The sequence below is a fragment of the Pezoporus wallicus genome, unplaced genomic scaffold, assembly GCF_028554395.1.
Source record: "Pezoporus wallicus isolate ANWC-B61680 ecotype Strahan unplaced genomic scaffold, APGP_CSIRO_Pwel_v1 contig_2439, whole genome shotgun sequence".
Taxonomy (NCBI): domain Eukaryota; kingdom Metazoa; phylum Chordata; class Aves; order Psittaciformes; family Psittacidae; genus Pezoporus; species Pezoporus wallicus.
Genome location: NW_026638501.1, coordinates 1,315,085 through 1,341,163, shown reverse-complemented (window position 1 = coordinate 1,341,163; position 26,079 = coordinate 1,315,085). Strand labels below are relative to the sequence as shown.

The following is a 26,079-nucleotide window of genomic DNA, read 5'->3' as shown; positions in this document are numbered from 1 at the left end:
AATCCAGAGGTAGACTCCTGCTCCTGAACCCTTGCTTAAGGCCTCTCTACTGCAATTGTAACCTGCTCAATGATGCCATGCACGGAAGAAGCAATTCAGGCAAATAATAACACTTCACCGCAGCAGAAACACTGATACAGTACCAGGCACAAGCGACCAGTGCCACGTACAGGTCCACCACCCTACTAATGATGCACAGAGGAAAGAGGGCTTGTCCACGGTCAGCCAGGAAAGAAACTAGATTTGTCCCTTGCTTTATAAATCAGGACATACAGCTAATGTAAGCCTTGCATAAAGATTATTACCCACAGGTAAAAAAAGCCCCATTTTTTCTGGGTCAGCCTCTGACAGTGAGAATTGTACTTAAAAGACTTTCAATTGGAAGGAGAGCTGGGATATTATATTATAGCACTTCAGGAACCTTCATATATTTTACGAGCACGTTAGTATTATTTGTTTATTTAATAGTAATGCTGAAGGATCCAATAAAATGTGAATACTTGCACTACCAAGAACATAATGGCTTCCCATAACATTTTATACACATAAGAAATTCAAAACTCCTAAGTAATCATCATGAGAAGTGGATTTTCATGACTAATGTCAGGAGGCACCTACTGATATGCACATGCTGTAATGTAGAGAGTGACTTCCTCCCTTATTTGCATTAATGACAATTTCCATAAAAAATAAATTACATATATAAAAAAAATCCTTTACAGCTGCTGTATGTTGAAACTGTGATTCATTTGGAATTACTGTGGTCTGAGCATGGCAATCTGTAACAATAGAAACACATTCCCAAAGCCTTGCTGCTCAGGTGCTCCATCCATATTGGAAATACCCACAGAAGCTCTGAAAAGGAAAGGCTTGGAATTGCATAGACATGTTCATGGAATAAAGCATCAGGAAGGTGCTTAGCAGCTCAAGGAAAGGTCTCACAACCTATTTTCCTCTTTCCTGGCATAACAGTTTGGTATAAAAGACTGCATGAAACTCTGCATAACAGGCCTGGAAAATAACTTGTTCTAAACTGAAAATGAAAGAGAAACACCACATATTTTATGCTATCATAAAGCTTTCCCTGCAGGTTTGCTGGGACTGACACTACATCTAATTGCTAATAAGAGTAATTTCTTCTTCAGATGGTAAATGATACACGCAAAATAGCTGGGTGAATCAGATCTACCTTTTATTTAAATATTAACAGAGATTTCATGTTTCTTCTCTTCCAGTGAATGACATGCCAGCACAGGGATGTGAAGTTGAGCAACAGCAGTCGAGCAGTTCAAGCAGGTGAAATAAGCCACATGCAGCTGTGCAAGACTCACTCAAATGGTGCTCACAACAGTACATATGCTTGTGTCCACACTACCAGTCCAACCTCATCTTAGATCCCTTTCATTCCTGTCCAAGGAAAATGATGTGTCTTTTTTTTTTTCTCCCCAGAGAATAAGCTTTTCTAAAGGGCCTCTTCCAGTTTAAATCAGGGGAGTTCCACTGCCATCAGTGAAGCAGCAATGACTTATATTCATCATTTCTTCATGACCTTGCAAGCCACTGAGTGATTAGCAACACGGATGGCTCAGAAGTAATACTTGTGTCCTCCCAGTGGAAATAGAAAAAGCCTCTCCAAGATTCCAGTATGGTGGAGACACTGTTACTAAAACTCACAAAAAAAATATTAATCTCTCTTGAATAAAGTGCAGCTTTATTTCTTGACCATATTTACCTTATTGGAGCCATGCAGCTATTCATATTCATGTTTAATTGTGCACCCGCTGTTCTATTAACTTAATGTGGCTTTAGTAAATAGTTTGTGTAGAACTTTGGGAATCACAGAGATCCTCTTGTGATTACCAAGACTATCACAACTGGCAGTGGTCGCTAGCATGCCTAGGAATGGTTGTGGGAGAATGTACTTGGGTATAGAATCTTGGACATAGAATAGAATTGTCCGAGTTGGAAGGGATATTAAATATCAACTAGTTCCACCCCCCTGCCAAAGGAAGAGACACCTGCCACTAGATTAAGTTGCACAAAGCTCCATCCAACCTGGCCTTGAAAGGGGAACCAGGGATGGGACAGCCACAGCTTCTTTGGGCAAACCTGTTCCAGTGCCTCAGCACCCTCACAGTGAAGAATTTCTTCCTAATACCTGACCTAAATCTTTCATTTTAAAGCCATTACCCCTTGTCTATCACTACATGCCCTTGTAAAAAGGGCAGCTTTCCAGCTTTCTCATAGGCTGTTTTTAAGCACTGCAAGGCTGCTCTCCAAGTCTCTTAGCTTGTCTTCAAAAGGAGGTGCTCCAGCCCTCTGATTGTTTTTGTGGCCCTCCTCTGGACTCACTCAAGCCTGTCCATATTCTCCTTATGCTGGGGACCCTGGAGATGGATGCAGTACTGCAGGTGGGGTCTCAGGAGAGCCCAGTAGAGGGGCAGGATCACCTCCCTCAATCTGCTGGTCACAGTTGTTTTGATGCAGCCCAGGGATATGTTTGGGTTTTTGGGCTGCAAGTGCACACTGTTGGCTCATGTTGAATTTCTTGTCAAGCAAAACTCCAAGTCCTTTTCTTCAGGGATGCTCTCAAGTCATTCTCTGTCCAGCCTGTATTTGTGATTGGGACTTCTCTGAACCAGGCGCAGGACCTTACACTTGGCCTTGCTGAACTTCCTGAAGCTGGCATTGGCCCACCTCTGAAGGTCCCTCTGGATGGCATCCCTTCCCTCCAGCATGAGGACTGTACCATCCAGCCTGGTGTCATCAATGTCTGTGAGCTTTGCACAGCCTAAGACTTTCCCCGAGAGATGCTCTTCATTTGCATCACCAATATGAAGTCAACAGGCAAATAAGTTGAGCAGTGTTTACTACCTGCTTCCTGCTCTCAAGTCTTGCCCTCTCTAATCTTGTTATAGAGCACAGGTAGCTTTATCATAGAACTATAAATACCACTGAAACTCATGTTTCTGAAAGACAGGTCACAGTAATTTTCTTTGTGGCAGCAGCACTGCATTTAGACAGTAAGTGAATTGCTCACCTGCCTGCCAATTTCAACAGAAGTATATTTGGGAAAAATCCTCTAGACATAATTAAACTGGAGTAACATCCACCTGCAGACACGCAGAGGCTAAATAGTAAGTGGTAACTCAGCCCCAGGGGCAGGTATTCAGACAAGAATCTCACTCTGAGAAATGGCTTTGGCCCTAACTTGTACCTGCTCGATGCATTAACCAATGTCTTCAAGCTGCTTGGGTTACGGATGAGCTTGTCCAACATGCTGACGATTTCATCAAACTTAGGCCTGCTGTTGCGGTCTTTCTGCCAGCAGTCGAGCATTAGCTGGTAGAGAGCAGCAGGGCAGTCCATGGGACTTGGCAGGCGATAGCCTTCCTCCACGGCTTTAATCACCTACGGGAGACAAAACACAGGGCTGATGGCTTGCTTTTCTTCCTCTCGTCTTTTCCCCAAATGCAAACTGACTTAAACAGAGAACTCTGGGACCACCAATATGCTCAAGCAAAATCCCACAACTCCCCAGCTCCACACACAAGAGGCAAACCTGTCTTTCATACTGTCTATGGAATGTGTTGAATAACTTAGGTTTTGGTCACTGCAAAATGAATCCAGAAAGCCACAGCACTGCTGCAACCGGGAGGGCAGATTGTCATGTCTCACTTGTTCAAAGCTCAGCCGAAGGCTGTAGGTTATATACCAGGAAACTCCAAGAGCCTACCCTAAGTCCATGAAAAGCAGCCTACGGGGCTTTCTGGCATCTTCTTGAAGTACAGTGATTTTATTTATTCAGATGTTGGCTTCTTTCTAAATGAAAAAGCATGTGCTAGACCACAAATTTGTATTACAGTAATAAAAGTCTGACTGCATTTCAAAAGAGACTTTGAATGCTAATTGATGGATGGATTCAAGGCAGAGGCAGAATAACCATCTCATATATCATTCAATACTGTCTGGGTCTAGTTGTTTCTTAGTGTGGCCACATTTCTGCCAGGAATTTAAAATGTCAGCCCAAAAGTATATAAATTAAAACCAGGGGAGGGTTGTTGCGCTGATTTCAGATACAAACCGTCTCTGGTTCGGTATCTTAAACAAGTGGTATGCACATGTGCTGCTGTCCCTCTTGAAAGGCAGAAATGGATAAATGAGGGGAGAATTGAAGAAAGCAACTTGTTTTTTTCCCAGTTTGGGGCAGATTTACAGCAGGGCTTCAAGCTAAGCAGTTCTCATTTAGAACCATTACGACTTTCAGGAGAACACAGCTTGTGTTTCAAGCCACAGGGGTCTGTGCTCATGCCAAGAGTCTCGGCAGCCCATCTTCACACCCTCTACTCCCAAGATTCCTTGTCCAAAAGGAGCTGGAAGCAGCTATTTGCAGTGTGGAAAACCACAGCGCTTGACTGCTTGACTCCAAGAGCTACATCAGATACTATTCATTCTAGGCACCATCTCATGATTTGAAAACATCCTGTGTTCAAAAAGAAGGTGCTGTGGTTAGCATGGAAGTTGTTTTCTTGATCTTTAGTCTCTATACATGCAGTACAGGAAGAGCCGTGTCGAGCTGGCATTGCATTTCAGAAGGCTCTGAAATTCAGGACCACATGTATCACTTTAAAATTATCCTCCACCACACAGCTTCTTGCCAAGTGGAAGCGTCTCAGGAATGAGCTGGGCTGGCTGAGCAGCAGTAGCAGGAACCTTAAACTCCCTACGGATGTATGTAGTTGAGAAGTAGGTGAGGCTTTGTAATCTTCTCCAAATGCAGTGAGCACATCTGAAGATTTGGCCCACAAGACCTGCAGTGCTTTTGTGCCCATTTAAGATTTCATCTGTCAGTAGAGCAGTTGCACTGCTTTCTACCTAACCTGTGCTTGCAAAGTAGTCTCTTCGATGACCTGGCTCTTGCTCGCAATATCAGAAACCAGCCCCACCACACTATGCTATCTGCACTGTCTGTTCTTCACATCATGCTTTTCAGCTAGTCCCTGATACTAGATTTGTAGCTGCCCTATTAAAAAAGAGCCTCATTGTGGCACAGCCACAAGATTATTATTTGCTGTGTCCACATCTGTATTTATAGCAATAACGGCTCATCTTCCAGGTGTAGGAGAAAGAAAATAGTAGCAAGACAGGGAGTAGACCATCTGGCACCAGCTCAGACTATCTGAACTACATCTGCAGTAGGGTTGTGCATGTTTGATATTCCTGGCAGTAAGTAACATCACAATCAATGTCTTTAACTTGATTTACAGGATGTCGTTTGTTCTAGCGATACAATGTAAATGGCATCAAAGCACTGTGAGGAGCTAGGATACTGAAATAGACTCTTGCATCTAAAGGTGCCTTGGGGGTCTGGCATTAAAAGGAGCAAAAGAAGGAAGCAACAGAGACCAAGTCACTTGTAGCCACCACAATAGTTAGAAAATAAGAAAGTGGCACATTCGCTGTTCCATTCATCAGTGTATACTGCTTTGTAAGACTTGAAGAGCTAAAATTTGCACCCAAGGAGGCATTTTTGTCCCTGTTCTTCTTCTGGACAAACACTACTCACTTATGGATTGGGGTCACTGAACTGGGTGTTTGGGAGATGATGATTTGGGATAGTCTATTCCAGTAAATCAAAGCAACAGTTCTAGCTTTCTTTTCATAAAACTACCAGTGTGAATACTAAAAAGCAACCACTGTGATCATTTAGCTTAGCAACCTGTGTAACACGCCACAGAATTCCTCCCAACAATTCCTGCATCAAAGCCTTATCTTGTGGTCAAGTCAAAGCATATCTTTAGAAGGTCATTCAGAAACTAGCATGACTCTAAACCATGGTCTGTAGCCTTTACAGTAACAATGCTGCCTGCCCTACAGCACTGCATCTCCTTTAAAGCAATCCAGCTGTAACATGGTGAGAATCATTTTGTTCATTACTGACTGTGCTTGCAAACGATGTGATTTAATTACAGCCCATGCAACAAGAAACTCCTGTGCAATGGAGTCCGAAATTCATGTGAGTAGAGACACCATGTCCTCCGTATGAAAGCTAAAGCTGTATTTAACACCACTGATTCTTCTGTCAAGACAAGCAGGGGAGGAAAGAAGAGGCAGCCTTCAGAAGATGGAGAAGGAAGCCATAAATCACATAAGAAACATGCCACAGCACTGAATCAAGTTTCATAAGCCTCCAGCATCCAGGCACTTGCCACCTTCAGAGGCAGAGGTAACCCAAGCAAAACCTGAGCAGAACTGATGCTCATAAACATTTCACCAGTCTTCTACTTTCTGCTGCTAAAGAAACCAATCCCTCATCCACTTCCCTTCAGGCAAGCATGAAATTCGTCGTGCCCCACAGTGCATGGAGGCATTTGGGCTTTTCAGAACAGTTCTGCAAAGTGTGGATATTCATAGCAGTATGGTCCAGACATGGGACTTCCCCAGCCACAGAGCCTTATTTTACTGGCACCAGCTTGAATCTTAGCCTGGCATTTACTGAACAACATCTGTGCTATGCTGAGGCATCAGCATTAAAGATAGTTACAGAGCTCAGTGTGACAAAAAAAGCTTGGCTCTCAATTGCTGCATTCTCCGCACAGGCTATGCAAAAAAGTCTCTGTATTTGACTGAGATAAATCCCTACGTAAATACATGCTGCGTTACCAAACTCCCTGCAAACGTGACAGCTTTGGCAGTGCAGGAGTGGTGGGGCAGTCATGCCAAACAACAAGCTTGTCTCCCTGGCAAGAAGCATGGCGTGACCGTCTCAAAGGTACCACTCATTTCCACGCCTGGACTCAAACTGAGACGAGACAGCAGCTTGGCGTGACAGGTAGTAACGGTAGTAACATCCACTGATAGCAAAGGCCTGCAGAGAAACCACAGGAGAAACAGAATGCTCAGCCAGAGCCTTTGCTGCCAGTGAAATGACAGAAACTCACAGGGATACTGCTCAAAAAAAAAAAGATGAAATATCAGGTGTTGTGACCAGAGGAAACCATGGTGGAACAATGACCTGCTTGCTTTGCCTAGCCGGCAGCAGCACCTCCACAGGCAGCAGGGCTGCAGAAATGTAGTGGAAGGTATGAGGAATGACTCTCTTTTCCACACACAGGGGTTGCATTGTGCTCCACATCAGAAAGCTGCTTTGGGTGGCCCCGCATGCTTTATGGTGATCCCTATGTCATGCACTAACTGGCATTCTCAGAGACCTCCACACATCATGGTTCTCAGAGATATGAAGAGGAAGGTGAGGCACATAAAATCTGGCAACCCCAGACTTAATTTTTTTTAGCCTTAGACAAGGACAGATGTTTATGATGAGCTCGGGGTTGGATTTAGCCCTGCAGCAGGATGAAGGGATCCATACACAGGCTGGGATCAGAGCTGCGACAGGAGGAAGACAATGTCCCCAGGCATCTCCCTGTCTGGCGAATGCTTCAGAGGGTGGCCTTGAGGTCAGAGGCTCAAGAAAGCAGGGGCACAGGAGCAAGGGAACTTGAGGGTGCTGTACAAACAAAGCATTAACAGCTTGCATTAGGACAGACTTACAAGATGCTCACAACAGGAACAAAACTATTCTCTTGAAATCAGCAATGCAAGGGCAACCAAGAAAGCTCTCTGGACTGCTGTCACTAGATCAAATCACCCAGCTTTTGTGCAGAGAAACAAAGCCCTTACCATGACTCCCCTGAGTTTCTGCTTTACGCGGCAGCAGGGGTTTGAACACACAATTGAAACGCTGCCAGTTTATCAGTATCTATCCCCTGGCAATCTTTGTCATTAAGCAGAAGAGGGACAGGCTCCAGCTCTAACAGCATTAGTGAAGCTCCAGCAGTCTGCTGGGGGAAGCAGGCTTGCCTCTGTGCAGACACATTTCCCTCTGCACACAGTCAGCTCTCTGCTGCTGCCGCTGCAGAAAAGAGCACCAAACGGGAAGAACATTTTTGTCAGGCATAGGGAAGCAAAGCCATTTTTACAGCAGCTCTCCTCCTCTTGTCCCCATCCTGCCTCTCTGCTTGCAGAATGAACACCAAAGCCCTCAAAGTCCCAGCACGCGGCAGCTGTCACACATGCTTACATCTTGGTTTGTCATTTCCCAGTAAGGCCTCTCGCCGTAGGACATCACCTCCCACATCACGATGCCGTAGCTCCAGACGTCACTGGCTGATGTGAATTTGCGGAAGGCAATCGCTTCGGGTGCTGTCCATCGGATGGGGATCTTCCCTCCCTAGAAGCAAAAGAAAAGGGAAAAAAAACCCAAATCAAACAAAACCAGATTGCAGAGGAGGGCAGAAAACATGCAAAGGAGGATGAAACAGAACTTCCTAGAGCATCAAGGGATGTTATTTTCTCTCTGGAAAGAGACATCGAATTTTAAAGTAAATCTGTTTGACAGCATGGGGCCCTTTTTCACATTATCTCAGCCCATAAGCATTTGTAGGCTGCCTACTAATTGGCTGTCCTGAAGGTTTGTTGTTTGAATGCTGTTTGAATGCTAGGACATGTATAGGATCAACATCTCAATTATGTTGTGCAGGTTGGTAGGGGAATACAGTTCCTCCATTTCTGAGAGCGAGCTGGGGAGGAACAGACAGCTCTGAAGCTGAGGAAGACTTTGATCTAATGCGGGATACATGCAAATTGCTGCAGAAATAATGCCTTTTCTTTTTTTAATGCAGTCCTGATCCTGCAGAGAAAGCTTCGTAGCCAGCACAGGAACCTGTGTGTGCAAAGACCAGTCGGCTTGTCCTCTGCCATGGGACTGAAAATGATGCCACAGCTGTCAAATGCGCTTTGCTGTTCCTTTTCCCCTTTCTACCATTTTAGAAATCAAGCTTCAGACCAGCTCTGAGAAGGAAGAAGGGAGGAAGAGGAAAGTTTGGATTAAGGAATACTTTTCTCATTGGGTTTAAAGAGGTTGTCTCCCTTGATTTATTTAAAAATATATTTTACTGTGAAGTCCATCCCTTTCAGTGTTGAGCTAAGTACTGGAAGGTCTCCCTGAATGCTCCCTAACAGTGTTTGTTATTGGAAAAAGGCAGAATTTGGAATACATTTTCAAAGTAGATTTTAAAAAGTCCCTTCTTCCAATAATTATTTATTCACAGGCCTATCAGCACATGCCTTAAGTGATGGGCCAGATTCTCAGCAGTGCCAATTAGCACATGGCAGCACATTGGAATCACAGCAGGGCTGGCCAAGAGCCCTCCAACCTGCAGGGAAACTGCAGTCCAGTCGTGCACTGAGTCCCATAGTGGGGCTGTGACTGCCAAGAGCTGAAAGACCTTTCCCAGATCTCCACAGGAACTGGGAATGTGACCCAGAGCTCCCACTACCTGTTAAATAATACCCTTGGAAAAGCACGCTAACAGGACAAGTCTGGGTGTGCCAATCCCTGCCATGAACACTGGAAGCTCTCTCCAACCCTGTGCTGCTGAGGATGGATCCTGTTCACCCCCTGTCTGTAGTGCTGGGCTCATGTGACCTTGCACTGGGATAGGTGGGCTGAGGCCATGAAAGGATGAATAAAGGATGGAAAGGGGCAGAGCACCGAGGCTGAAGTAGCTCTTTCTCAGACTGGGGGAAATTACCTTCAACAGAGTAATGTTATAGACCATGTGCATCATTTGCAACAATATTACATGCTCACCAAAGTTTCAAAAGGGTCAAATTGTCCAGAAGACTGTGGCTTACATCCTTGCATGGGTGCCCAAGCAAAGCACTTACTCTTTCCTTCCTTCGGTATTCACTAAAGAGGACAGAAGGAAGCCTGGCACCTTTGCAAAGTTTACTATTCCAACTCAGGTGCTCAACATGAACTTAGTTAACATAAAGTTATTAGTTAAGTTCTGCCTTATTTGGCCACCTCCACTACGAAGTAACAGGCATTTGCAAAATTAATCTGACAACGATTAACTGGTAATACCTGGCCAAACCCTTGTGCACAGTTTAAGGGCTCTGGATTTGTAGAAACCTCTTTGCTAGAAAGCCTGAATGCCAAAATTTGGCAGGAATATGTTTTACTTGTGCTCAATCATTTTCTTGAGCTCCTAACTCACCCTGGTAGTGTATGCTGCTTCGGGATCATCTTCTAGGACTCTGGAGAGGCCAAAGTCTGACACCTTGCAGACTAAGTTGCTGTTGATTAGAATATTCCTGGCAGCCAGATCTCTGTGTACGTAACCCATGTCAGACAGGTACTTCATTCCTGATGCAATGCCTCGCAGCATCCCGACCAGCTGAATGACCGTGAACTGCCCATCGTTCTTCTGCAGAAGGAAGGAGACATTTGATCAGTTAAGAGTCTCTGCACCCTCAGCATTGTGTGTGCATGAATAAACTGCAAAGGCAAGTCTCCAGGGAAGAAAAACAGGGAAATTAATAATTCATTACTCTCATGCTCTGACCATGAAGCTTTTCAAAGTTTCATTGTTTGGATTAGGATCTCTAGAAACAAAGCTAAGGAAATGTAGTTCTTTTAACTGGAGATCAAGGAACAAGCTATTTCTACTGGTGACTGATAAAGAGATGGTGACTGCGAGTGAACACATGTAGTTATGAGTATAAAGGAAGGGGAGTGGGCTGTCTCAAAGTCAGCCAACTGAATGGCACCAAGTTGCATAGAAATCCTACCTGCAGAAGTCCATGTGTGAATATCTGGTGTTAGGGGCTCTTCCCCATGTTGCCACACCACATTTCTAACCACTTCCCCTATCCTCCCTTCGCTAGCTCTTATGTTTAATGGAAAAACTGACAAGTCTGGGGTTTGCCATGATGTAGTGTGGATGTGCTCTTGAAACACATCAAATTTTGCAGGATAAGTTAATCATTTCCATGCAGTAGACTGCCTTCTAAAATAAACATCCTCCAATTTATTCTTATCTGTTCATATCAATGTACACACCAGGTCCTTCATGATGCTGTATAAATGTAGATCAGACAACCAAGCTACTCCTGCCTCCAGACAGCATCAACAGCTGGACCACCACCCAGCAAACACTTTCATTGATATTAACCATCTGCAAAGAACCCAAACTGTAACCAAGATCCCCCTGGAAAAAGGGTCTAAGAATTACCTTTAAAAATGTATCCAGAGAACCATTCTCCATGTATTCAGTTACTATCATTACTGGTTTGCCTGGAAAAAAAAAAGTGCATGAGTTTGTCAGCATTTTATTTAAAATAACATGAACAACAATAAAGTCTTTTCATAATGCACCTGAATGCGAATATACAGCCATGCAACAGTAAATCTACAGAGACACTGCTGTCCCAGCAGGATAAAAATAGGTTTTGCCATAATATATGTAGACATAGGGGAACTGAGGAGTAGGGGATGAAAAAGAAATCCTGTATTATAGGTGGGGTACCAAGCCCTAAAGCTTATAGGCAATGCTTGAGGAAGAGGTTGTAAGGATAATCTGAAGTATCTGTGTGAGCTTGGTAACCACCAAGACTAAGACCAGGACAGAATGGTATTACATCCCTTGTAATTCAAGTAATCCCATGTGACTATCCTTGTAAATACATCTGGAAGAAAGAATAGGAATATTTATGCTGCAGAACAAAAGCAAGTTAAGTATGGAATGAGTTGAGTGGAAATCAAAATAAAAGTTCTTAACAAAAGACCTGGTCTCCTATTGTTGACAGGAATAATAATGTTTTTCCAAATCCATTTGATTAATTTTCATCCCCGAGTCATTTTAATGGTAATTTTATATAGTTTTTGCTCAGATTTTATATCTAATTTCTCGCTAGCTTGCCACAATGACATAGCAATAATTAATGTGGTGTGCTCCAGCCCTTGTAAATTCAATGAAATCTTATAAGCACACGTAAATTATTTTTTATTTAAATCAATTTCCATTAGCTAGCATGAAGCACAGACAAAAGAGGAACTGTCAATTATTTGTAAAGTGCATTATAAATGTTTTTCATAGAAACGATCAACAAGAGTTGCTGCATGTCATAACATGCACATGAAGGTAAATGCTCCTAAAAATCAGCACATGTTCTACCATTTAGATTGATCTTAATCTTCCCACTTTCCTGTTATCTTAACTATTTGCCTAATTTACTGCTTAATTATCCACATAATAAAGGTAATTGTAAACTTGTCAATCAAAACACTCATTGTGCAGATACTATTTTTGCAGCATGAGGGACCTGAGCTGCTTCAGTTCTTTTAAGCTAATATCACTGTTTCTGCCTGAGCTTCTAAGCTTCCTGAAAGTATTACTTTTGATATGAAAAGTGCACCCTGGGGACATGAAAAATACCCTTAATTCCCAAAAGAAATAATGGGCTCCATCTTCAAGAATGACAGCTGTCTGTCTATGCACATGGGCTGCATGCAAGAGGAAGGAGAGATCTCATGCAATGTTCCCATAAGTTGGCAAACACATCAGTAACTACACAGGGAAGGAAAATACCAGGTATACCTCAATTTTATTTTATTTTTTTATTTTTTGCTTTTAAACATTAAACCCTGTCCTGGGTTCAGCAGTAGCAGTCATTTTTCTCCTTCTTAGTAGCTGGTGCAGTGCTGTGTTTTTGACTTTAGCCTGAGAATGACGCTGGTAACACCAATGTTTTCAGTTGTTGCTAAGTAATGCTTACTCTGACCAAGGACTTTTCAGCCTTTCATGATCTCCCAGTGAGGAGGAGCACAAGAAGCCAAGAGGAAGCAGAGACAGGACACCTGACCCAAACTAGCCAAAGAGGTATTCCATACCACAGCACGTCATGCCCACTATATAAACTGGGGGCAGTTACCCAGAAGGCCAAGATCACTGCTCGGGTCAGACTGGGTATCGGTTGGCAGGTGGTGAGCAGTTGTATTCTCTTCCCTTGCTATTTCCTTTATCATTATTATTATTGGTGGTAGCAGTAGTGATTTGTGTTATACCTTAGTTACTGGACTGTTCTTATCTCAACCCATGGGATTTACATTCTTTCGATTCTCCTCACCATCCCTTCAGGAGCAGGGGTGGAAGAAGAGGGGGAACGAGCGAGCAGCTGCATGGTTCTGAGTTATCGGCTGGGCTTAAACCATGACAAACCCTCAACTGTAGCATGAGGTCCCTTATCTGACACTGCAAGGCAGCATTGCAGCGAGACGGCATCTTGTTACGTGACCATTCTGGAGGACCTTCAGACTCCTGCCTTTGGTTGCCATCAGAGAAAAGAAAATAGGATTTCTGGCACTTATGTTTCATTACCTGACTGCTGCAGGTTGACAGTAACTGTGGTATAAATTAGCCCCATATCCAAAAGCATGGAATTAAAAGATACAAATAGAGTATTTTTCAACAAAGTAAATTAAAAGTAAACAGTGGCCCTTCTAAAGCAGTAGGCTGATTCTCAGTATCAGTAGGGCTCCCTCCTGGCATTACAGGGCCATAAAATATGTGTAGATGTCATTCACATCAGTGTACTAATGCAATGCACACACCTTCAGTGCAACCAAAAGGATGCAAATGAAAACAGGACTGTCGTTACCTTTGTAAAGCAGAAATAGCTAAGGGCTTGTCTGCACAGGGACAATGAAGATGATTAGTCCAAATTAACTAAGGTGTGCATTTGAACTAGATTAGTTAAATGGTATTAAGCCCCTGTGTGGATATTCTCATTCAGAATTAAAAATGGCCTAATTCAATTTAACTTAATTTACTTCCAAAGTAAATCATGATGCAGCAAAGACATTTTACCCTAAAGATCTGAATCTACAACAGCCCAATGACTAAAATACTGCAGGGAAAAAGAAGTTAAACAATACTTGGAGATAGCAACATAGATTGGGATTCATAAAAGCTGGTTTGGTCCATTTAAAAGAAAATAAAAAAGCTGGGAAGATGCTCCAGATGCCTGATGGAAAAAAATTTGAGTGCAGTAAACGAGCATTTACTCAGCTAATGAGGAGCTCACGGTGAACATGTGTCCTTGCATCCAAACTACTGTTGCCCCAAGTTCAACTTAGAAGCAAACCTCCCAGCACTGCCATGGCCTTTGGAGCAGACAGCCACATTATATAAAAGAAACCTCACTAGGGAGGCACATCCTCTCTAAAGTGGGATTCCCACCCATCCCCTGAGGCCTCAGCAGACAGAAAGACTCAAGCCTGTGTCAGCAGTAGCCTTTATGAATGTATAATCATGACTAGCTTCTTGCCCAATATCCCGCATCCCTGCAGTGCTAGAAATGGGAGCTTTTATGCATTAAGGGGTATACAGGGAGACCCTGAGAGATCTTCATATTTATTCAATTTTCGGGGAGAAACCTATCTTGGTCATTTTTTTCTTTTCTTGAAAGTTTTAGGAAATGCAATTTCAAGGAAAAATGCAAGAAAAGGCTTTTGATTGCAAAATAGCAAATTTTGGAGATGCTGACTCTGATGAATGACAAACGGCACTAACCATAGCCGCATGGCCCCAAACAACAGCATTTGAGCAGTAGTAGCTAAGCTCTGACATCACCAATCATGAAGAAAAGGGGGAAGAGATTCTTCTGCCCTTATCTTTAATGAATACAGTAATTTAGAGAAGAACTGGGCTGCGAAAGCTATGGAAGATTATTTTGCTAACTGAGCGGTCAGACCTTAGTAACTCTCATGCTTACATGTTTTGCCAGCCATTTCACATTTTCCCCAAGCCTTCAACCCCTCTCATAATCTATATGCCAGCATCAGCAGCAACTATAACTATGGGCATCACCAGCAGATCCCAGAGGGAGCTTGCCTTAATTGTGGTTGTTGTCCTGTTGTCTTCAGCTACATTGCTGTTCTTCTTCTCTGTTTCTGGAAAGGAAAACTTCCGCTAACTTCTGTCCTTGCTCACATGCCCTGTGAGTGATCACAAGGCTCAGCACTACCCTCCTGTGGGCTTTGCTTCAGTAGTTTCTCAAAATATGATGGCTGGAAATCATCAGGAATTGACGGGTTTTCTTTTTTAATATATTTATTTACTTTTCCCAGACTCTTGGTAGCAAAATCCTCCCCGTTTGCCTGCTAGGGAAATTGCTTCTTGGCACATCTTTGCTCACTCTGGAGCCCACGTGGTTTGAAAAGCAAACAAATAACGGCAGGAATAAGAAGTAAGCCTTCTCAATAAGCTTAGCGGGTGGCTTAGCATCACTGCGTTCAAAATGGTTTTGCAGGCAGTAGGTGCTGCTGAACTACTCACAAGGCAGCAGTCAGGCAGTACACTTCAGACATCCCAGGCTTACTGTTGTCTCCATCACCTGTCCACTGCCTGAGGCTGGCAAACCATATAATCTCCTATTTCTGTCTCATTTAATTTTGGGCTTCTGAAGAGGGATTGCCTCTTAGGCCATGCGCATCATGCCTAAGTGAGGCAAGGTTTGCAGAGGGAGTTAACGTTTCTTATCGGTTTATCCATTATTTATCCTTTCTAGCTGAAAGAACACCAACATCCTTTGGGCCCAAAACCTCTTTACAATGTTGGGGAACTTGTTCTTGTCTGGACCTACAGGGTATGAGGTAAAGCGAATTCACTGCTTTGTGAGAAATTAGGAAAGGCACAGTCAAACACGTTACCCAAGTCTTACTTCCTCCCCTCACCCAACTCTCCCATCAGCCAGAGTTCCAGAAGAGCAGTCCACAGAACTTGTACCTACTTTTTGTTACAACACCTTCCAGGTGGATGATGTTGGGGTGGTCGAACTGCCCCATGATGCTTGCTTCTCCCAGGAAATCTCGCCTCTGTTTCTCTGTGTAGCCCACCTTCAGAGTTTTGATAGCCACTGGAAACTCGCGCTTTCCCTGCAGCTTCAGCCGCCCACTGCAGACTTCCCCAAATTCACCTTCAGAACAAAATCAGAAAGAATGGGATCACGTGGAAGGAATGCATGGCACGTGTCCATCTACAGCAAGCAGTCCAGCCCTTATAGACAACTGATCAAAAGCACGCAGGGCTGTTCCACAGTCACAGATGTGGAAAGCTGAACATCACAGTGATCACCCTCTCAGTCAGTGTACCACAAGCCAAGAAACTCATAGACACACACAAAAAAAAACCAAAAACAAAAAACAAACTAGGAAGAAAAAAGTAATTTTCCTATATTTAAAGAGCTATGTTCCATAGTCTATTGTTTTTTTTCCTAATTTTGTCTAGTAGATGAAAGAGTCCTATCACATCCTATATCATCGCCCTGTGTAGACAGCTTGCGTAAAACACAAGCTACTTGCTTCTTAACCTTCCTTTAGTAAGTTACATAGATGGAATGCTGTTAGCCTTTCACAGCAACATATATTTTTATGGACTATAAACCCTTTCTGATTTTATGACCCAAAATGGATTTTTTTTCTTTTTTTTTTCTGGTGAACAGTAAATTACCTCTAAAACCATAATTTCAGAGGATAGAAAATATTCCTAAGGTTGGATGCAAGTCCAAACAAACAGCTTAACTAGAAAGAAAATGGGAGTTGCTTCTTTTAACCAAGGAAGTTGAAAGCTTTGGACTTTGGTTTGTGGTTTTTTTTTTGTAGTTGACTTCTTATTCTTACTTTTTGTTTTGAGACTGACCTTAATGGGGAGGAGAAAAAGGTTAAAATGGTGAAAAGAACCTGAACCCTTAGCATCCATCAAAATAACTCAGCTTGGCTGAAATGTGACCATTTTGTGCCATTTTCAGTTCAGTCCCTGAGTTTCAAAACTGCAGATAATGGCAGGTTTTGTTTCACACTTCAGCTGGAACATACTCTCCATCACTTGCAGGGTACCTAACAGCGCAAGTATTTCACGACCATTCCTTGATCTCTTGTGTTAAGAAAGCCAACCCTCTATGCTGCTAAGGATCATGAAATGCATTTCCATACCAGCTCCGATAACTCTTTCAATGGTTATGCATGAAGCTTCAATCTCCTTAGCAAACTCATGGACAGCTTGGTTAGGGTCCTCATAGGTGTGGGGGTCAATGTAGGTCCTTACTCCAGGCAGCTTAACTGGAAACAAATTGAAAGCATTAATGGCACATGGCATGACAGAGGATGGGCAATAGACATTCCTGTCCTTTGCACTTTGCTGGAAAAGCAGGAAAACTGCAGCAGGGAATGTTATTTCTATTAAAAAAATAAATAACTTTCTTGGAAAACGACATTCAGTTTATATGTGACATACATGTAATTTCATTTGTTTAGAAAAGCACATGACACTGCTTGAGCTGGAATGATGCACAGCTAAAATTCCCTCTCAGTGCTGTGTAAAGGGCCGGTCCAGGGTCTGGTACAAAAGGACCCTTTTCTGGATCTGGAAAGGGTATGCCAGGAGGAAAAGTACAAAAAGCTAAAAGTTAAGTGAACAATTTGCAGAGCAAGTTGGACAGATGGGGGGTGATGAAGACCTGCAATAAATTATCCCCTACTAGTCACAGATTAGGTCATCAATCAGCCACATTATTTCAGACAGAATTACTGAGATAGAAATGAACTGAATGTTTGCAGTGCAAATCCTGTGGGTTGTACCAATATAAATATAATCAATAGCAGGCTTTTTCTGCAGGACATGAGAGAAAAAAGAACTATTTTCATTATCCATATTATAAGTTTATTTTGACAATCATTAAAGTTACTCACATGAAGAACTGCTCATCAGTCTAATGAGACAGCTACATTACACTGTGGCTTTTAATTGATTTGCTTCCTGCTGCCTTCATTACACAGCACTAATGGAAATTTGACTTTCACAAGATGTGTTTGCCTTTTCCACCCCAAAAGGCACCTTGCTGTTACCCATTCCCAGTTCCCACAGCACCGTACAAAGGAATGCTTTTCAAACAACACTGGCTTTGGGTGTTCAGAAGGACTGACAGTAACCATGAGCTGTATTTTCTAGCATCACCACAAAGGGTTTCGTATACAAGGGCATTAACACAGAATTTCTGAAAACTTCCTAGGAGCAAGATGTAGGCATTACTTCTCATGCCTCTGCAGAGGCATCCAAAGCAAAGAGTAAATGTGGGTTTGGTCCTTATGGCCACCTATGGGGGGTGGAGTAAGGGTTTCAAGCAGGTATTCTGGACTGACAAGTCCCGACCAGAAAAATGTAAAGTTGTTATGCGCTGACTGGGCAAAATTAATAGCACCTTGGGTCACACAGCAAAGACAGAGGACAGGAGAAAATGTCTTGCTAGAGAGATCTGTTGGAAGTGTACAGGTGTGGATAACTGGGCACATATAAGGCCTGTTCAAATGTTCAGTTCTCCATGGAGCTTAGAGCAGGGGCAGATGTGGACTTACAAAATAGCAGAGCAAAAAAATCTTCTGTGAATTACCAGCAAACCCAAAATTTAAAACAAACAAAACACAAAAAATCCTTCCCCAAACCAAACCAAAGAAAACCCTCTCAGTTGTATGTCTTACTGCTACTGAAAGTCAAAAACACATACGTGTGTGTTTGATCTTTACTCACTGTGGCCATTATGAAAATGCATCTTTTCTTCTTCTGGATCTTGTTTAGCCTTGCTATAACCACATCTCCTGGAAAAAAAAAAACGACAAACAAACAGAAGAGTGTTTTTGTCTCTTGTATGGCAGAACCCCACTCTTTACTTCAAATCACACAAAGCACAGAAACCCAGAGCAGCGATAAACCCAACCTCTCTAGCAGCTGTATTGCTGCTGTCCCAGTTTTAGCTCATCAACTACTTGCAATTTCCCTAACGGGATTTAGGGCCCAAGGCCCACTGATTTTCAATTGGACTTGTGTTTGCAAATCCCACAGATGATTCTGAACAACTTCACTCTACTATACATCTAATTCAACTATTATTAAGAAGACAAGAAGGCAAGGACAGGAAGGACATTAAAGGGGAATGGGATGAAATATCAGAATCACAGAAGCAAGATCTACTGGACCACAGAGCTTTTTGCAGGCACCATGTTGTATGCATTGCATGCTCCCCTCCATCCACTGTCCATTTGCATAGAAATTTAAATTTCAATACTTTAGAAAAAAGCCCTGTGTAAATATTATACATGTAAAACCTTAAACACATGCAAAATAATGGCTTACAAAGCAAAAAAAAAACCCAAACCATTGCCTCAGTGCCTTCAAGGGTCTCCTATGTATTTCTGGGTTTGAAGGGGTTTTCTGCATGTCTCCTATCTATGCAGGGAAGCTACAATTCATGCAATCCCCTCTGCCCAGCACCAGTAAAGATGAAAAAAGACATGCAGTCACTGCCTGATTGATTGCTCCCATGTTAGCACCCGGAAGTTGCAAGGATACTGCTGAATCCTAGCCACAGAGTTGCAACCACAGCCATATGAGAGTCGTACCTTCCACAGGACATCTTCCTCATATTAGCCTTTGGCTGCTCTTCCCTGACTCGTCCTTCACTCTTCTCACTGGTTCTCTAGGCAATGTTATTTCATTAGCATTAACTGAATGCTTTGGTGGCATTTATGAGATCTGCTTCACTTAAGACTACCATGTAAGAAGCCACAGGGTAACTGCATAGGCAAAACCTGCTATATACTCACATATATATGCACATTTAAGAATACGGAATGCGGTATGTACAATGCACATACATGCACATATGATGCCAGTCTTTCCAAGGACCTGATGTGATAACTGGGTACAGGAACTGGACTGACCTTAAAGCAAACTGCATGAACATGAGACAGAGGGACATTGCCTGGTAGAATGGAAAACCTGGAATAGACACCTACAACCCATCTAGCTCACAGTGGGACTGCTAGCTGGCACACTTCAAAGAAAGCCTCAGATTACCACGAAACCACGTAAAGCTGAGAGACGCTGGGTCTTTTCCATTGCCCATGATTTTTGAGATAGGGGGATGCAAGCACTCCAGCACCACTCACAGCAAGGAGGAGCATACAATTAGCAGAAACAAAACTGCAATTAGGAATAGGCAGTAATAGGCATCTGCATGAAACATGCCCTCAGCATGAAGTCCTGCTGTCTGCTTGAATGCATGGGGCCAAGCATTCTTTCAGCTACAGGATTTTGGCACTGGATCTGTGAAATGATCACAATTACAACAAAAGCCCCAACACAGTGGGACGCATGCACCGCTGCTGAGCTGGCCCCAGCAGAGCTGGACAGACAGAGAAGGAGAAAAGCAACTTGAGCTCCTTGGGTTACTCCAGGGAAGGGGAGCAGGCACTTAGACTTACCTTGGGGAGAAGGGGACACCTATGCCAAGGGGAGAGGAGGAAAAAAGTCTGCAAAGGTTGTGCAAATGCAGGGGAATGGATCGAGACAAGGTGCAGAAGAAAAGGAAGGAGGCTGACAGGCAGTCCTGGGACACGGGCAGAGAGACAAACAGGTTGCACTTGAGAAACAGCCAGGCTATCTATCCATGCAGGGCATGATTTCAGCAGCAGAGATCACCACACTCTGAATGCAAAACCTATGAGAGTGGCAATGAGGCTCAGTTATTTGCATGTCAGTACTCATCACCTTGCTCTAGCAGTGGCAGTGCCATTTCCCCAAGGTGGGGTCCTGCCTAATTAACTCAAAACCTAAGGATTAGGTGTACACATTGAACCTGGGAGGAAGGGTCATTTAAAAGCATGTTTTGGTATTCACAACCCTTGGGTGAAAATGGGTTCTTCTTCATCATACTGCCTCCCCTTAAAGTGTATAAACTAGAGTGGTATTATCAATTCCCACTTCTGGCAGTCCCAGATTTTTCTGTTCCAAATTGTCAAAAGTTACAGCCATTTTCCACAGAAGTACTTTTCTGGATTGAGGCTTATAACTCAGTTCTCCTCTGAAAAAAGCACAAGTGTTTCAATTCATCCTTCTACCAAATGCACATATACAAGACTGAATCTGTTTGCCTTTTCAGAGCAAATGCCCTTATCACTTCCTCAGGTGTGGAGTACTTTACCTATAAATAAGCTTTCTAACATTATCCTATTTACTATCCTCATCTACTGGTTCTTTGACCACGAAGAGAGAGGAGATAGAAATGCGGAACGTGCCATTGCTAGCATTCAGTGATCCAAGAAAAAGCATGCGTTGATGCATGATGGTCCATATTTTACTGCCCAGGGACACACTCAATGAGACAGTGTGAAACAGTTGGCTCTGGCCGTCCCTCTTTCTCAAGCTAGGTAACACATACAGCAGCACATCACATCAGCATATGAAATAAGGCTCTGGGACCCGCAGAGCATCATTAAAAAAAGTTCTGACAAGACACACTGAAGTGAAATGGCAGTAAGTGGACTGCAAACAGCAAGCAACAGTTGGGTGCCACTAACAGCTTGCTGCAAAACCTATCTGTTGCAATCACTTGCACCCTTTACATACTCACTTCCTTAAACTACCCAGAGAAACAAGCCATTTACACGTTGACTGGGGCTAAACTGCACTTCTTCCCTTCTTGACCTTCAGATGCTTTAAATAACACACACAACTATTTTTTTGTCGAAAATCTGCTGTTTCAGGTTAACGGTCCTGGTTCACGATGTAAATCTTACTGGCAGATAAAAGTATCTAAATATTGTGGCTTTGCAATGTATTTTGATGAAAGAAAAAACACACACTTGTTTATGAAATAATCCATTTCTGCATGTGTATTGCTCTTCATATTTATCGGAAATGCTGCGAGTCAATAGCCTCCTGATGGAAGACTCATTCTCTAGTTTATTGTCATTGTACAAACCATAGATTTCCTATACCTTTTCTATATCACGTACAGCAAAAGCATAAAGATCCTGACACTTGCTTCATCTCCCACTGAGCTGGAGACATTCAGACAAAGAGTTAATGCAATTCAGCAGCACACCTGAATCTCAGCTCATTTACTCTTGTTGTGGATTTGTCCCAGTTTCTCTATCTAGAAAGCAGATGTCTTCATTGCACAGCTCTGTGTTTTTCAATAAAAATATCAGAGGGAAAGAAAGCGAGACTTTAAATATTCTTAAGGCATCATGTCTTATTTAAAAATGAGTTGCAGATTGGCAGGCAGCTCATAAAATATTTATGGAGCAGATTATAAAAGTGAAATTGTAAAATGATCCCTATATAGGTTTATAAAATATAAAACAGACAGGTAGAAAGATGAAGAATCCAGCTGGGAAACCAGTGACCACTTCCTTGAATGGCAGAAGCCAACTCATGGAGAAAAATCTGTCAAGAAATGAGGCAGGAAGATGTTTTTTTTCTCCCTGGACTGATAAAGATACTCTGTGTCTGACCCTGTGCTTTGGGGTGCCCTTACCAGGTGGAGTGTGGTCCCTCAGCCACCCAAGGCATTCCCAAAAAAACACAGAATACCCAAGGGAAGCGGTTTCCTCTTCTTAGCCGGGGCCACCACACTGGTCACAACCCACACAGGACACAGTCAGAGAACTGTGGAGTTGGGCCTTGGCCATCCAAGCCCTAGTAAGTGATGTGGGAGAGTCTTTACATACTTCTTTTATAGGCATAGGCCAAAGCATTTCAGCACACAGCCAAGCTGTTATTGGAAATGCACAGGGGACTGCACTTAAGACATCCCCAATGAGGAAAGGGACCTCACCTTGCTAGATGCAGTCAGTACCATTGAAAGGCTTGTGTCCTGAAGCAGCATGCAATCTCCCATCCCAGTCCTGCAGAGAATCATTCATGTATTTAATCTCTTAAATATGAGATAAATGAACTCTGTGCATTTCTCTGAAACAGCGACAAAATGCCAGTTTCTTTTCAGGGGCCAGACCTCCACTCAGAAGCACATCTTTTACAATAAATCAACTTTGAGGAATGCATCAAACCCATCTTGAGCTGTCATTTTACCAGAGGTTTGTGAGAACTGCAGGACTGTTGTTTACAAGGGGTTAATGCTCATTTCATGCCATTGATTCCAAGATGTTAAAGTAATAAGGCTGCATACGTGTTGCAGGGCAGGACCGTGTTCCACCCAGAGGAACAAACAAAAATGGATCCGTCCATCTGGCCAAGATCCTGTCGCCTCAGCTCTGGGTCTGGAGACAATAACTTGTTCAGCAAACAGCTTTAGCCTGGATAAACAACACCAATCCTGAGAGACAGAGGCAAAAGTCTACCTCTAGCAGTGTTGGTCTATGTTCAGCATTCACCTTTTCTGCTTGCAATTCAGTATTCAGTATTGCAAAACCAGGGAATACTCAAGGGACTGGTGTAAAATGAACAGCTTTTATACTGGAAGTTGTTTCCCATTTTTCTGTTCACTTTCCTCCTGCATTTTTAAATGTCTATAAGGAGTTGCTTCCATCGTGCTGGATCAACCTTTCACCTGGAGTAACTTGGAGCAACCCGTGCAGGCTGGGAATATGACTCATTCAACTACTTTATCTACTCTCAAAGTCCTATAATTTGGAGAATGGGATCAAAAGAGCAGGAAAAGGTCTTGAGGTGACAAGCTAAGACATTCATCTCAGTTCAAAGACACACTAGACAACTGGCCTGAGGTAGGGTCCCTTCAAAACCACTGCAGGCTCACTGGCCTTCGCAGCAGCTTTCCCCAGCCACTGCTGTCCCCCTCTACACAATACTACCCTGCCTTGACCTCTGATTAACTTGGATGCCTTACAAAGGAAGTTTCACTGTTCCAGCAGTGGTATTTTTAGACTTTAGTCTTTCCCTGCCTTCACACTGAATGACTCCTCACCTTCCTCAACCACCACCAGAACAATTGAAAATAAACAAGATCCCATTTCCCCTTCTTGCAGGAAGCTCCCTCTGAAGTGATCTCCATAAATCTCGCTAAAGAGGTTGTTGTGCCTTCCCACAGCACAGCTGACAGCATCCGTGCCTTGTAGTCACTTTTCCCATTTTCCCCTCCCAGTCTGCTGCCACATTAGTTTCTGCAGCTTAGAAGGAAACCTGTAGAGAATGTTTTCCAGGTCAGCCAACTTTCTCTTTGTAGCCGTTCAGTCCATTGCTGGTCTGAGAAGTATTTTCCATTGCTGCCACTCTCTGGTTGGGAGTCTTGCTGAGCACATCTGAAGCATGACTTCCACTGAGGGACTGCTTGTGCACTAGTGGCACAGGCACAACAGACAACAGAAGTACTGGGAGGTTTTCTTGTAGCACAATCGTTGCTTGCAGGAATGACCGCACATACCAGAAGAATAGTTTGCAGCCTAACGCTTTGAGCTGAGCTTCCTTGCTTATTAATGTTGCTCTTAAGCACTCACAAAGAAAACAATTTAGAAATGCTCAAACAGGCAGGAAAAAAAACAAACTCCTCCGCTTTTAGGCCTTTGAGATTTGTATTCGAAAACTCCTGCCTGGTTCAGGCCTCTGACGGAGCCAAAATACAGCATTAGAGAACCCAAAGGTACTATCACTAAAGCACACATGACTGCTGTGCCCCACAGCCAGGGACTGCACCATCACCCAGCTCCCACCATATAAATCCTCAGTATCCCTCAGAAAACACAGTAGAAGAGTTTCACACCTCTCACCCAGCTGTGCTGCAAATCCTTCCCAGTTTAACAGCACTTATGGGATGTTTTAATGCTTCTGTGGTCTCAAGCAGCTATCTGATGGGGATGGTGACTGCATGAGTCTCCTTAAGGCTTAAGAAGATCTTTGTCAGCACAGATTACAGCTCATTGAAAGACCTAAAATATATTCCTTTCAGGAAGCAACCCAACTCACGTCCAGTCAAACCAACAGAAGTTAAAATTACTCTTCTTTTGATTAGTTAGAAAAGAGAGAAGAGTACAAGAGAGCAGGATCTGGTGAGACATCTCAGATGGTGGCAGAACAGGGCAGCATGCAGCACGGATACGCAGCTCTCGATGCTCGCAGGGATATGCCCAATGCTACTGAAGCATATCATTGGCAAATAGCATCATGTCATTGCCATGTAGGTCATACATCGACACGTGTCGATGACAAGCTGTTCGTTTCACTGACATGCATCTTACATGCCACTAAATACCTTTCCACTCCCACCTGCCTCCCACCTCCTTTCTGAGGGCATGTTACCTCCCCCAGCCCCTTTTGGTGACAAGAAGCAGAAGAATGTGTCCAGCTTATATGATGGTTTATTATGACACATGACGTTGCTGGTGCGGTGTCTGGATCAAGCACAGCATAACACATTAGTTTGGTGGGTTTTTTCCCCTTGAGACCCCTGCTCTTGCTGGAGACACACTCTGCTTCAGGTCATGCTATTTCCAGTTGTTGAGATAGACATACTGGGTGCAGAGATCAGAAGAGAAAGCGATTTCCAGGCCAATACAAGAAAGGCACGGAAAGGCAGACCATGCACAAAAAACATGGAGGGAGGACACGAAATAGGAGCCAGCATGGGTGGGAACACTGACCATGTTAGGTTTGGATAGGCAACAGCACGCAGAGAAGAAGCCCACCCACAGCCATGATCGCAGCAACTGAAAAGCAAACAAAAAGGCCCAGGATAAGGAATAATCCCACTGCCCTGGCAAGGTGAAAGTACATTTTGCAACATTTCTATATGAACTTCTTCCATCTTATTGCAATTATTATTTGGACCTTAACACCCTGGGCTGCAAGAATTTCATGGCATGTACTACTGATGGGGAAAAACGCCTTGGGAAGAATGCATGGATCTTGGTCCTGCAAAGCAATTAACCATATGCTTCCTGTACTTGAGTACAACTGTTAGGATTAATGGGGCCACCCATGTGCTTAAACTTAAGCATCTGCCTTGGAGCAGGCAAAGGGACTTTTTCCACAGGTGTGTGGAATAGTACAATTTCCTTTAACAAAAAAAGCACTGCATGAATGCAAGCCCTGCTTGCGCATACCGTTATGCATGTACTCAACTACGCAGCTCTTTCTGGATCTCCTTGTATCAGTGAAGCTTTTTGCATGTGCATTATATGTCTGAAGAAGCAGGACAGGTTGTGTGTGAGCATTCAGTCTAAATAAACTCAAAATATGGTGAGTAGAAAGGTACTGCGTGCATCCACAGCTTGCTTTTGAAGGCTGCTGAGCCCTTACTCTAGTCCAGTCAGAGTGTGAGTTCATCTGGCATCAGTCCACAACCCAAGGTTGGCTTCACCTCAGTAACTGACCTTTATCCTTGTCACAGAACTTTGCATGGACAATTTTTAAGTTACCAAGTCTA

General features: G+C 43.3%; 1 protein-coding gene across 10 annotated transcripts in view; it reads right to left on the bottom strand.

The window, feature by feature from the left end:
• EPHA5 (EPH receptor A5) overlaps positions 1 to 26,079 on the bottom strand; it is a 197,853-nt gene that overhangs the window by 12,293 nt on the left and 159,481 nt on the right. For 7 of the 10 annotated variants that reach the window (XM_057411047.1, XM_057411048.1, XM_057411050.1 and 4 more), the window contains 8 exons: positions 25,295 to 25,360; positions 18,429 to 18,496; positions 16,838 to 16,963; positions 15,637 to 15,822; positions 11,079 to 11,140; positions 10,062 to 10,271; positions 8,081 to 8,230; positions 3,218 to 3,411 (listed from right to left, as the gene is read on the bottom strand). In XM_057411047.1, the coding sequence (XP_057267030.1) occupies positions 3,218 to 3,411; positions 8,081 to 8,230; positions 10,062 to 10,271; positions 11,079 to 11,140; positions 15,637 to 15,822; positions 16,838 to 16,963; positions 18,429 to 18,496; positions 25,295 to 25,360 (1,062 nt within the window). The remainder of the gene's footprint in view (positions 1 to 3,217; positions 3,412 to 8,080; positions 8,231 to 10,061; positions 10,272 to 11,078; positions 11,141 to 15,636; positions 15,823 to 16,837; positions 16,964 to 18,428; positions 18,497 to 25,294; positions 25,361 to 26,079) is intronic. The other 3 variants (XM_057411052.1, XM_057411053.1, XM_057411057.1) reach the window with 1 other exon arrangement.